This window comes from Lepidochelys kempii, chromosome 3 (assembly GCF_965140285.1).
Source record: "Lepidochelys kempii isolate rLepKem1 chromosome 3, rLepKem1.hap1, whole genome shotgun sequence".
NCBI lineage: Eukaryota > Metazoa > Chordata > Testudines > Cheloniidae > Lepidochelys > Lepidochelys kempii.
This window is the reverse complement of record NC_136382.1, coordinates 7,099,291-7,111,913: the sequence shown is the minus strand read 5'-3', so window position 1 is coordinate 7,111,913 and position 12,623 is coordinate 7,099,291. Positions and strand designations below refer to the sequence as shown.

General features: G+C 50.7%; 1 protein-coding gene across 8 annotated transcripts in view; it reads left to right on the top strand.

Annotated features, from left to right (window-relative positions):
- The window catches only part of EFR3B (EFR3 homolog B), a 151,838-nt gene that overhangs the window by 113,407 nt on the left and 25,808 nt on the right, over positions 1-12,623 (top strand). For all 8 annotated transcript variants that reach the window (XM_073335563.2, XM_073335564.2, XM_073335560.2 and 5 more), the window contains 3 exons: positions 1,218-1,296; positions 6,767-6,902; positions 10,181-10,339. In XM_073335563.2, the coding sequence (XP_073191664.1) occupies positions 1,218-1,296; positions 6,767-6,902; positions 10,181-10,339 (374 nt within the window). The remainder of the gene's footprint in view (positions 1-1,217; positions 1,297-6,766; positions 6,903-10,180; positions 10,340-12,623) is intronic.

The following is a 12,623-nucleotide window of genomic DNA, read 5'->3' as shown; positions in this document are numbered from 1 at the left end:
CAGCTGACTGGACTCTGGGCGCAGATCTCCTCGCCGGAAGTGAGAAGCCCTGGGTTACTGTATCCCAGCTTCTGGCTGGGAGTGGAGGAGGTGAGAAGCCTGGGGGGCAGCTGGTGAGGAGCTGCGTGGAGCTAAGAGCCCTGGCTCTCAGCCCCCCACACTGCCCTTCTTCAGTCGATAGAAGCGCTCCTGGTGAGGACATGCGCCACCGACAGAAGGAGGGTCATGTGGACATCAGCCACTGCAGTAGCTGTATATCGGCCTAACATAGGTCTACTTAAGATTGTAGGGTAGACATACCCTTAGTGTCGCTTTGTATGTAATGGAATCATAAGAACATCAGAACAGCCATACTAGGTCAGACCAGTGGTCCATCTAGCCCAGTATCCTGTCTCCAACAGTGGCCAATGCCAGGTGCTTCAGAGGGAATTCATGGCACAGGTAATCATCTAGTGATCAGATCTACTCAGCTGTGTGTCATAAACCTTAGACTGCTTATGGGCAGCGGAGATTCTCCTTTAGTTCAAGTGGCTGTGGGACCTTCGTTTCTGGATCAGGATGAGCTGAGTTCCATCTCTGCTGCTGCTTTGAAGTCAGTGGCTGCAGCCTGGAGCAGAATGGCAGCTCTGATGTCCCGGAGGCAGTGAATTTGTTCCAATACCTAGGCTGTGTACGTGTTTGGTAATCTCCTCCTCCCAACAACTACTTCCCCTAGTGGGCAGGTAACTACTATCAGCCCCAGTTTGGTGAGGAGGGAAACTGAGGCACAGAAAAGCTGAATGATTTGCCCATGGTTACAGAGGGACTGAATGGCAGAGCTGGGATAAAGACCTAGGAGTTCCTGGGTCCCCGTCCCAGCCATACAGAAGCAAAGTCAGTGAGCACAGTTGTGGACTAACCCCTGAAAGTGAGCAACTCCTGGGCCTGGGAGGGAATTGCAGAAAAAGGCAGACAAATTAGCTCTTTACAGGGTTTGAGCTTTAGCTGGCAGTTTGCAATTCTACGTCGGCTCCCCCTTCCCGATCTTTGCTCTTCCGCCTCCTCTCACTCCCTGCTCTGACTGCTTCTGTGTCACCTGCCTCCCACGCTGTTTGTTTGCTGTTTTCTCTGAGCAAAGGGAAAAGATGCCTTTGCTTGTCGTACCAGCAAGTCTACAAGCCTCTGTAATAGTTAAACTAACTCTTCTCTCTCTCTTTTTTTTTTCCCTTTCCCTGAAGCCATCTAGACAACCACTCGCTCTGGGAGCCAAAGACGTTTGCTATTCGTTGCTTTAAGATCATCATGTACTCCATTCAGGTGAGCCGCTGGAGAGATGGCGTTTTGTGTCATTTCAGTCCTGTAATGAATTGTGAGTGCATGCCCCATTGCTCTCTGCTAGGAGGAATCTGAACTGCACAACTTGTGTGTCAGTGGCCCGGTGCTGCTAACTGTGGTGAAGGCCTGTGCTTTTTGAGGAGAAGGATCTAGCTTCTGTCCCTGTTGTCGCTGTGAAAGTCTGAGTAACCACTGCATGCAGTGCTCTGGCAATGATGGGCAGATTTGTTGCACTCTATATAAGACCCTGTGGGTAATTCCCTGGAATTTTTCTGTATGTGTCAATACAGAGATTTGCTATCAGATGGTTCTTTGCAAATTACATCAACATATAAATACTGATACTTTGCCCTTACACGGTACCTTGCAAAGATGGGGAGGTTGTTACCACCATGTTACAGATGGGGAAATTGAGGCACGGAGGGTAAGTGACTTGCCCAAGGCCATTCAGAACTCCTGATTCCCAGTCCTGTGTTCTAACCGCTAGATCATACTACTTCCATGATTTACCTGTGGCACTAGTGACTGATCCTAAACCCGTTATTCAGTCAGTGAGAGTTTGCCTGAGTCGGGACTGTAGGATTGGGGAATGCATTGAATCCTTGTTGTCTTATTGCTGCCTTTGTCCTTCCCTTTCCTCATTCATTAGACACACTCGCAGCCCGGTGCAGCAAATAATGAGAGACCCTCGCTGTGCTGGGTGTCAGGATCCTGCCCTGCACTCTGGAGAAGGACAGAGAAGGCCTATCATGAGGCTGGAGCTCCCAGGAGGAATTCAGGCTGACACAGCCAGAACTCCTGGGGTGCTCATGCTGGAGTGGGAGTGCAGAGTCCCAGCTGTGCTAGCCGGTTCAGGCAACAGGACCATGGCCCTGCCCTCTTCAGGGAGCTGCTGCATGTGAAGTGGCTAGCAGGGACTATGCTTCCTAATGGGATTCTGGCCAACCCCTGGCAATCCACTCCTGGAGCCCGTCCTTGTGCACCCACTTGGGGCTAGCCAGAATTTGGCCTCAAGATCTCCTGTCTTGGACAGCCAGGGCATTGCAGATACAAGAAGTAATGCCTTAGGCTAGGGGGTCCCATCCACAATTGCTATATCAGGGGACCTCTGTTACCTAGGCAGAGGTCAATTACCTGCCTTGGAATTTGGCCAGGGCTAGCGACCCTTTTCTGCGAGCCAATAAAACGCCGCTCTAGAGGACTGTGTGTGTGGGGGACCCAGAATACAGCCTGTCTCTCTCCTTGGGGAGCCATTCTTTCCCTGTTTGTCAGTGCAAAGCATCGTCCCATTGAGTTAAGTGGTATGGCAATATGGTGGAAAAACCTTGTCAAGGGAGCCATGGGGAGCTACCCGTTTCCAGCTTGCTGCCGTTACATCAGTGCACGCCGCCTGTCTCGGCAGAAAGGGAAAGGAGCCGCCCGAGGCTAAGCACAAACTGTGCAGACAGGAGAAAACGATACAAGTCAAATTCTGCGCTCAGTCACTCCCACGGAGCCCCAGTGGCTTAGCAAGATGTTGCCTGGAGGTAAGTGAGGGGAGAATTTGACCCTCGTGTGTAGGATACTGGAAAGATATTGAAACAAACTGTGAAATAATCAGTCAGCCTCTGGAGGAGAATAGGGTTAGCAGGAATGGCCAGCATGGCTTTGTCAGGAATAAATCACGGCAAACCCACTGAATTTCCCTCTTTGGCAGGGTCACTGGCCTAGTCACTGGGCGGGAAGCTTTCGACATAGATTCATAGATATTTAGGTCAGAAGGGACCATTATGATCATCTAGTCTGACCTCCTGCACAACGCAGGCCACAGAATTTCACCCACCACTCCTACAAAAAAACCCTCACACCTATATCTGTGCTATTGAAGTCCTCAAATCGTAGTTTAAAGACTTCAAGGAGCAGAGAATCCTCCAGCAAGTGACCCGTGGCCCATGCTACAGAGGAAGGCGAAAAACCTCCAGGGCCTCTTCCAATCTGCCCTGGAGGAAAATTCCTTCCTGACCCCAAATATGGCGATCAGCTAAACCCTGAGCATATGGGCAAGATTCATCAGCCAGATACTACAGAAAATACTTCCCTGGGTAACTTGGATCTCACCCCATCTAATAGCCCATCACAGGCCATTGGGCCTATTTACCATGAATATTTAATTACCAAAACCATGTTATCCCATCATACCATCTCCTCCATAAACTTATCGAGTTTAATCTTAAAGCCAGATAGATCTTTTGCCCCCAATGCTTCCCTTGGGAGGCTATTCCAAAACTTCACTATACCTTGATTTCAGTGAGGCTTTTGACACAGTCCCACGTGACATTCTCATAAGTAAACTAGGGAAATGTGGGTTTGATGAAGTTACTATAAGGTGGATTCACAACTGGTTGAAAGACTGGAGTAGTTGTCACTGGTTTGCTGTGAAACTGGGAAGATGTATCCAGTACGGCCCTACGGGGGGTATCCTGGCTCCAGGGCTATTCAGTCTTTTCATTAATGGCTTGGAAAATGGAATGGAGAGTATTCAGATGCCATCACGCTGGGAGGGGTTGCCAGCACTTTGCAGACGGGATTAGCATTCAAAACCCCCTTGACAAACTGGAGAATTGGTCTGAAATCCAAGAGATGAAATTCAATAAAGACAAGTGCAGCGTACTTCACTTAGGAGGGAACTATCAAAAGCACAACTACAAAATGGGGAATAACTGGCTAGGGGGTCGTACTGCTGAGAAGGATCTGGGGCTTATAATGGGTCACAAATTGAATACGAGTCACCAGTGTGATGCAGTTGCGAAAAAGGCTAATATCATTTGGGGTGTATTGACGGGAGCGTCGTATGTGAGACATGGGAGGTAACTGTCTCGCTCTGCTTGGTGCTGCTGAACTACTGCGGTGGGAGCACTGTGTCCAGTTCTGGGTGCCACCGGTTAGGAAAGACGTGGACAAATTCGAGAGAGTTCAGAGGAGAGCAACAAAAAGGACCTGTGATCAAAGGACCTGTGAGGAAAGGTTACAAACACTGGCCATGTTTAGTTTTGAGAAAAGAAGCCTGTCAGGGGACCTGATAAGTCTTCGAATATGTTAAGAGCCATTATAAGGAGGATAATTATCAATTGTTCTCCATGTCCTCAGACAGCTTTATCTGCAGCAAGGTTTAGGTTAGATATTAAGTGAAAACTTTTGAGCTCTCAGGGGAGTTCAGCTCTGGAACGGGCTTCCAAGGGAGGTTGTGGAATCCCTGTCATTGGAGGTTTTTAACAGATTGGCCAAACACCTGTCAGGGATGGTCCAGGTTTACTTGGTTCTTCCACAGTGCAGGGGGCTGGACTTGACAACTTTTTGAGGTCCCTTCCAGCCTGACGTTTCTATGATTCTGGGCTTTATCTTTTCCCCCTTCTTGCTCTGAAGCCCTCCCCTTTCAGGTGACGTTGTTGGATTGAGTTAGGCCCCAGATTTAGGTTTTGTTAGAAAACAGGATTCTAGAAATTCTGAGGTAATTAGAAATGTTTCCATGATCTCTTTGTTTGAATCCCAATGAAAATATATTTCTGTCTGGATTGTCATCTTGCTTCCCTTCTTTGTTGTCACTTAGCCCATTTACTTTTCACCCATCGCATTGGTTATTTATCCTTTTTCCACTCTGCACAGCTGGGTAAACGGAGAGGAAGGACAGCTTGGTGGTTAGGGCATTAGCTGCGGAGACCAGGTTTCAATTCCCAGCTCAGCCACTGACTTCCTGTGGGACCACGTACAAGTCACTTAGCCTCCCTGTTCCTCAGTGTCCCATCCTTACAATGGTGATTGTAGCACTGTCCTGCCTCACAGTGATGTTGTCAGGATAAGTCTTTTGCTACTACAGTGATAGGGTACCAAAGATGTCAGTGTCACTTTTGTTTCTCGTTAATTTTGATTTATGGCTCTCTCCTGACAGCTCAGCCCTGCTGTCCTTGGGGAATGCTTACATTAGGAAAGGCACCTGTTTTCATTGCATGTTTTATCTTGTAAACTGCACGATGCCCATTATCTTTAGATTAGGTTTTATAAAATCAATTTTTTTTACAAAACCTAAATGCTGGGCGTAAGTAACTCACTAGGGTCCGTTTGAAGGATACACAATCAATACATTCTCCCTTCATAAATACCTGGGGTTAATCACTTATTGGACCAACTCCTGTTGGTGAGAGGGACAAGCTTTTGAGCCACACAGAGCTCTTCTTTAGGTCTGGGAGAGGTACTCAGAGCGTCACAGCGAAATACAAGATTGAATGGATAGTTTAGCATAAATAGTAAGCACATATTATAAGGGACCAATGCTAAGCTATTTGACCTTGTATTTATCTGTGACGCTCTCAGTACCTCTTCCAGGCCTGAACAAGAGCTCTGTGTGGCTCAAAAGTTTCTCTCTCACCAACAGAAGTTGGTCCACTAAAAGATATATGACCTCCCCCACTTCATCTCTTTCATATCCCGGGACTGACCCGGTTACAACACCCATGCATACAGGATTAATCATGACAGTGGCTTTTATACATATGTAAACCCTGTAAATCATTTCCCCTATATGAACATCTCCAGACTAAAGTTCCATGCACTAGACTTTTGTAAGTATGTTTCCATTCTGCACGTACATTTCTATTTGGTAGCTTGAAAAGACCTGTTAAGGCATCAGGTGTATTCCTGGGACAGTGAAGGTTGTTCCCTCCATGGTATATTTCCCTGTGCCTCTTTCCATAAATAGACTGGTGCAGTCTGTGTGAGCGCATCTTCTACTGGCTGGACCCAGCCTCTTACTTTCCCTTCGTTAAGGGTGGTCCCCTTGAGATCGAGTGGCAGAGACCAGTGCTTTTGGTGCTGAAGGTTCCTGATTCTGTCCTTCCAGGGGACCTGTCATACCTGCATGTCTGTGGCCGTGCTAATGTGAGCATGAAACGAGCCGCTGAGCTCTCCGAGCCAAGGTAGTGGGTGCCATTAGGAGTGACATATTTATCACTCACAGGTGTTAAATTGATCTCAGCACTTGCGGGATTGGCCACAGAATTCTTCCTCAACTCACCTTCCTGCTGCCATCTCCCTGGCGTCAGTGGGATTACACAGGCCGCAGGCAGGCACAGAATTTGGCCTGGTATGGAAGATTCCACACACACAGGTCAATAGTTCAGTGCTGCGTACGTCCATTTTTAATGGCCACCATTGTGCGGTCAGGAAAGGCTCTGTGCAGAAGTGACCCCGCACTCTGTGTGCCTTCCAGTTAACTCCGCTGCCTTCCTTGCAGAGGTGGTGCTGCTATGGGAAAGCAGGATGGATTCTGCCCTCGCATGGGTGTCATCTGCCAGGTGCTGACTGTCAGGCCTTCCTTTCTTGCGCTGGTGTCCGAGGCAGGAATTGCCCCCAAACCGCTAAGGTCGGCCCGGCTCAGCAGCCGTCTATCAGCGTGGCTCACTCTCTGCTTTCCTTCCAGCCTCAGCATTCCCACTTGGTGATCCAGCAACTCCTGGGACACCTGGATGCCAACAGCAAGAGTGCAGCCACGGTGCGGGCTGGGATCGTGGAGGTCCTGTCGGAGGCAGCTGTCATCGCAGCCTCAGGATCAGTGGGTAAGGAAGGGACCCAGTCCAGTGAGCCTCCGATCATGGCCGGAGGGCACTCCCATGGCTTTCCCCGTCCCTCCAGCGGCTGAGCCTGCATCTGCCTCTCCAGGCTGGAGCTCCCGGCCGGGCTGGAGTGATTCCCTTCAGGCTGGGGCCTGCAGCAGTAACTGATCTGAGAGGCACGGTGGGAGCTGGGTTCTCAGGAGCCAGAAATGGCCGCTCCAGGAGCCATGGCGAAAGCTTGGCCCAGTGCAGGCTGCTGCACTGTAGCAACTGGAAGCATTTGTCAGTTTCCTTTCGAGACCCATTAGACGGGACGGGGCATTGCAGAAGTGCCAGCAGTTACCCAGCACATCGAGATGCCAGCTGGGGATAAAACCCCTACGCAACTGGGAAGGAAATGAGGCAGGCAGACAGACAGACACTGGGCTGATGGATTGTTGGTGCCCGCAGTACTGTGCCAACAGGGAATGGTTCAGCCTGGCTCGTTGCTTCCCTTTGCACTGCCAGCAGCTGGCACCATGGGCACCAGGTCAGAGAGCAGGAAGTGTCCGAGCTTCGGGGGGAGAACGGTTTGATTTAGGTTTGTTCCGACTCCCGGCTGGAAAGATCTGAGAGCGGCAGGTGGTGCATTTGGAGAGGCGGACTCCCCGGCAAGGCTTTTACACCTGAGGCCTGCTCCTGCTCCCACCTCTGGCAGCAGCCGAGTGGGACGAGGGAGGTGCCCCTTATGTTGCCTGAGCCCAGCTGGCCTTAGGCGCTGGTGGATTGGCTGGTTCTACGGGGTGAGCTGAGCACACGCAGCCTGGGATTATGGGCTTTAAGGGAGAGCTGCTGGCATTTGGACAGCACATCCACGTGTGGATTCCCTTGTGCTCAGCGCTCCTGCTTCGAGCTGTAGAATCGCAGAATCCGGGCCAGGGGGGTTCCTGCTGCTTAGACCCGGGAGTCCTGGGCTCGGTACCCCTTGCACTCCTGGCCTCCTGACGCACAGTGTGACATAAACGCAGATGACTTAGTTCTGTCCATTTATCAGACGCTCTTAAATCCTGGATTCCCTGGGGCTGTGGGCTTCCCATCTCTGAGCTTCAGTGTCTCAGGCACATCAGGCCAGGGAGCGTTGGCTAGTGCCTGTTGCAGGGGACTGGGAGTTGAGCTCCTCGGCTCAGTTTCTGGCACTGTCTCACCGTGTGACCTAAGGTCAGCAAAAAGCAGCTAATGAGACCGGGTCAGTAGAACAAGGAGATGAGCGGGCAGGTTGTTAGAGATGGTGGTTCACATCAGGATTGTACTGGGCTTTGTTTTTCCATACATTTCCTTCCCCCCCCCCCCCCGCATCTTTTCTGTGTCTTTCTTTCTTGTATTTATATTCCTTACAAGTATGTGGTCACATGTATTCAGGCCAGAGGTGCATCAGAAACACACAGACCCTTGGAGAAACCAGGTAGGTGTTGGCATTATAGGAGCACATCAGGATCTCTTTGTGCTAGGCGCTTCACCAACACGCAGTGAGAGATGGTTTCAGCCCCAAAGAGCCAGCAATCAAAATAGATGAGACAGAAAGGATGGGAGGGGAAACTGAGGCATGGAGCAGTGAAGTGAGTTGCCCAGGATGACACAGCAGGTAGAGGGCAGAGCTGGGAACAGAGTCCTGAGTCCCAGCATGCTCTGCACCTTGAAGCCTGGACAACTCTATGCGACGGAGTGCATCTCCATAGCAAAACTGCCGTGTTCTCTTCTGTAGGCAGCGTAGCTGGAGTCGTGTCAGTCCCAGGATATTAGAGAGACGATGACCTGTAGAAGAGCTCAGGGTGGCTCAAAAGCTTGTCTCTCCGCAACAGAAATTGGTCCAATAAAAGAGGTCACCTCTCCTGCCTTGTCTCTCTCGTGTTCTAGTCTGTTTGTTTCATCTGTTCTCGCTAGGATCTCACATCCCCGTGGTATCTAACCCCCTCCCGGTCATGCGTTCAGCAGCATGACTGCGCAGCTCTCTTGCTGTTTGTTCTCCTGTCCTCTCCCCACAGGCAGACGTGATTGCAGGGAGTGGCTTGCTTTGTTAGGGTTGTAGGGGATTTGGGGGTTTTCAACACACGCATTTCTCTGTATTTGTGTTAGGGAGAGCGAGTCAAAGAAATGCGCCTTGCAGTCGGAGCAGAAGCAAGGGAGGTTTGTGATGGTCTTTAGCTTCTGGGGGAGTTCCCTGGAGCACTGCGGTGTTATGTGGGGAGCCCCTAACTGCTGTAACCCTGTGCAGATGGCATCAGACCATTGTAGCGACCTTGCCAAGCCATGCTGGCCAGGGCTTTCCAAAGCGCTCGGTGTAGTCCTAGGTCTGTTCCCTGAAAAGTCAGTGATCATACTCCCCTTTGATGGGAGCAGAGTTAGGTGAAGGCTCAGCCTGTTTGAAAACCTGACCCACTCCCTCCCTCGTGGCCTTGCCTACATCAGAGCTTTGTCCAGATCGCTGTTACCCCCAGTCTCCGTGGTGGCAATGGAGGGAGCGCTGCTTGGGGCTGTTGGCTTTCTCCATCATTTGGCTCATCTGACATGATCAGGATGGTCAAAGGTGGCAGCAGCCGGGGTCCCGTCTGGCCAAGCACCGCCCACTGTGGGAGTTGAACCAGTGGTTGCAATTGTGGGATGTGTCGGGGTGGGGACTTATGTCCCAGTCATAAAGACCCCAGGGGCCAAACTCCCCGTTGAGTTGAGTTGGGTTTAACAAGGGCTTTACTTCAGATTGCTAACAAATCACTAGCACCGTTTGGTCCCATCTGTGCTGGCAAACCCCAGACTGTGCTCTCGGAAATGATCCTCGGATGTGGGATCTTTGCTAGTGTAGATGTGAGAGGTAATGTGTGAGGTTCATACTGGTGGGAGGGTTGAGTTTGTGGCACTGTCCACTCTGGCCCTGTGTCTCTGTTGGGGGTCTGAAGAGCAAGGACCATAAGCCTGGGATGTCCTCTTCTTTGTCAGGTTGCATCCTAGTGTGACCAGCCCCCTCTCGCTTACAGTGGGGCTGCATGTCCCAGTAGGAGTAGCAGGGTTGGCTGAATGGGAGCAATGTGGTGTAGCGGCTAGACCGCTGGCCTGGGTCTCAGGAGATCTTGGTTCAATTCCGGCTCGGCCCTTGGCCTGCTGGGTGACTTTGGGCAAGTCCCTGCCTCTCTTTTTGCCTCAGTTTCCTCATCTGTAAATTGGGGGTAATGAGACTGACCTTTAAGCGCTGTAAGAGCTCGGTGGTGGTATTGCTCAATGCCTCTGCCTGCCCTCTCCGCCCTGCTCAGGACCGACTGTGCTGGAAGTGTTCAACACTCTGCTGCGGCAGCTCCGCCTGAGCATCGACTACGAGCTGACAGGCAGCTATGACTGTGCTGTCATCAGTACCAAGATCATCAAGGAGCATGAAGAGAGGATGTTCCAAGAGGCCGTTATCAAGACCACAGGTATGCAGGTCGCGCGCTGTGGGGGCATCGCGTCCTCCATTGGCCGGAGGGGCCTGCTCTGCTAACAAGGACGTGTTCAGATAAGGGCGGAGTCGTTTGCTGCTGCTGTCGGTCGGGCTGGACAGGGGTGATCTGATGGTTGTGAAAACCAGACCCATAAAACAGGAAACTATCCAAATCACATATCATGCCGAGGAGCAAAATCGGCTAGTCAAGGAGGAGCCAGCCCTACAGTTCTAGTTACAGGGCAGGTCTGCCGGGATCTAATTGACCGATGTTCCCACATCCTGAGTAAGATTCTTTCTAACACGAGGGAACACCAGGGAAGTGTACATCCAGCCTGACTTGTGAGTCTGCATTGAAACCCACAGACTCGGCTTGGGGTCAGGCCCTAGAGACAAAGGGGGAAGTGCAGCAGTGGCGTTGGGAAAAGGCTCAGGGACAGTGACATCTGAGCCGATAATGGAATGATCATTGTTTATCCCTAAATGCGTGACCTCACACTTCTCACTATTAAATTTCATCCTATTCCTATTACTCCAGTTGACAAGGTCATCCAGATCCTCCTGTAGGATCTCCCGGTCCTTCTCTAAATTGGCAATACCTCCCAGCTTTGTGTCATCCGCAAACTTTATTGTCACGCTCCCACTTTTTGTGCCGAGGTCAGTAATAAAAGGATTAAATAAGATGGGTCCCAAAACTGATCCTTGAGGATCTCCACTGGTAACCTCCCTCCACCCTGACAGTTCACCTTTCAGTAGGACCCGCTGTAGTCTCCCTGATAACCAATTCCTTATCCACCTTTCAATGTTTATATTGATCCCCATCTTTTCCAATTTAACTAATAATTCCCCATGTGGCACGGTATCAAACGCCTTACTGAAATCTAGGTAAATTAGATCCACTGCGTTTCCTTTGTCTAAAAAATCTGTTACTTTCTCAAAGCAGGAGATCAGGTTGCTTTGGCACGATCTACCTTTTGTAAAACCATGTTGTATTTTGTCCCATTTACCATTGACTTCAATGTCCTTAACTACTTTCTCCTTCAAAATTTTTTCCAAGACCTTGCATAACAACTCGGTTTTCCCAATCAGCTCAGTGGAAAACACAAACTCGGGAGCTTCTTGGAATTGTCACCCACTTCTTTATCCTGCCATTTATTTCACTTATGTCTCATTTGTAAATTTCCCAGAGGGGTGAATTGGCTTCCTATAGGAAATCAATACTTTGGCAGAAGTTTGGATCCAGTTTAGATCATAAGTGGCTGTGACTTGGATGGATCTGTCATCTGGGTTCCCATTTGTCCACATCACAGACTCACATCCTGATGGGAGGGGTGCATGGTCAGGAGGGGCTGAAAATCAGGACCGAGGTGCAGAGCAAACAAATGATTGAAAAGCTGTTGTCCTTAGCTTGGTGGTACAGATGAATTGAGGAACAGCAAAAACAATGAGCAGTCCTTGTGGCACCTTAGAGACTAACAAATGTATTTGAGCACAAGCTTTCGTGGGCTAACACTTGTCTAGCAATGACAAAGAAATACCAGCGGAGGGCAGTATCCACCCAAGAATGCCCAAACACAGCCTCATCTCCGAGGCTGAACACAGGGAACTGCAAAGAGATTCTGGCTATAGGCGGAGATTTCCGTTTGCCCTTGTGAGATTTGGGAGCAGTGTAAGAGGTAGTGGGCATGAGCTAACTACGAGGTACCAGCCTCCCTGCAGTTCTAATTTGTGCCGCAGCCTTTACACTGCTGGAATAGGATCGTTTTGTCTCCAGGTGCCCAGGTGGAGAGGCAGGATGCTGCTGATCCAGGCCTGCCCGTCAGAGGAGCCTCTAGTCTGAGCAGTGAATCAGAGGCGCAGCAGCAGGGGTAGCCCATTGCCGGCTTGGCTTGGCTGTCTGCCTTCTGCCTGAGGAGTCCTTGTTCTTGGTGGATCTGAGCTCTGTTCACCCTACCCCTCCCTCAAGGAGGGGCGTGAGTGTAGGGCAGGGACATGAGGGGAGACGGAGAAATCCGAGCGAGGAAGCTGCTGCAGGCCACTGCCTAAGCTCCTCAGGACTTTTGTTCTCTCCGCTGGGAATGGCACTGCAGCCAGCCTGCCTGCTGCTTAGCCCTGGCAGGCCGGCTGTAGCCAAGCCCTGCCGGGGCGGATTCTCCACTCACAGCTCTGAGCAAACCCAGTGGTGCGGTCCCAGGGGGAGGAGGAGAGGGAACGGCCCTGGCTGGGCAGGTTCTGGCCCTCCCTACGCCGGGACGTACTTACCCCTGACCTGGTGACCC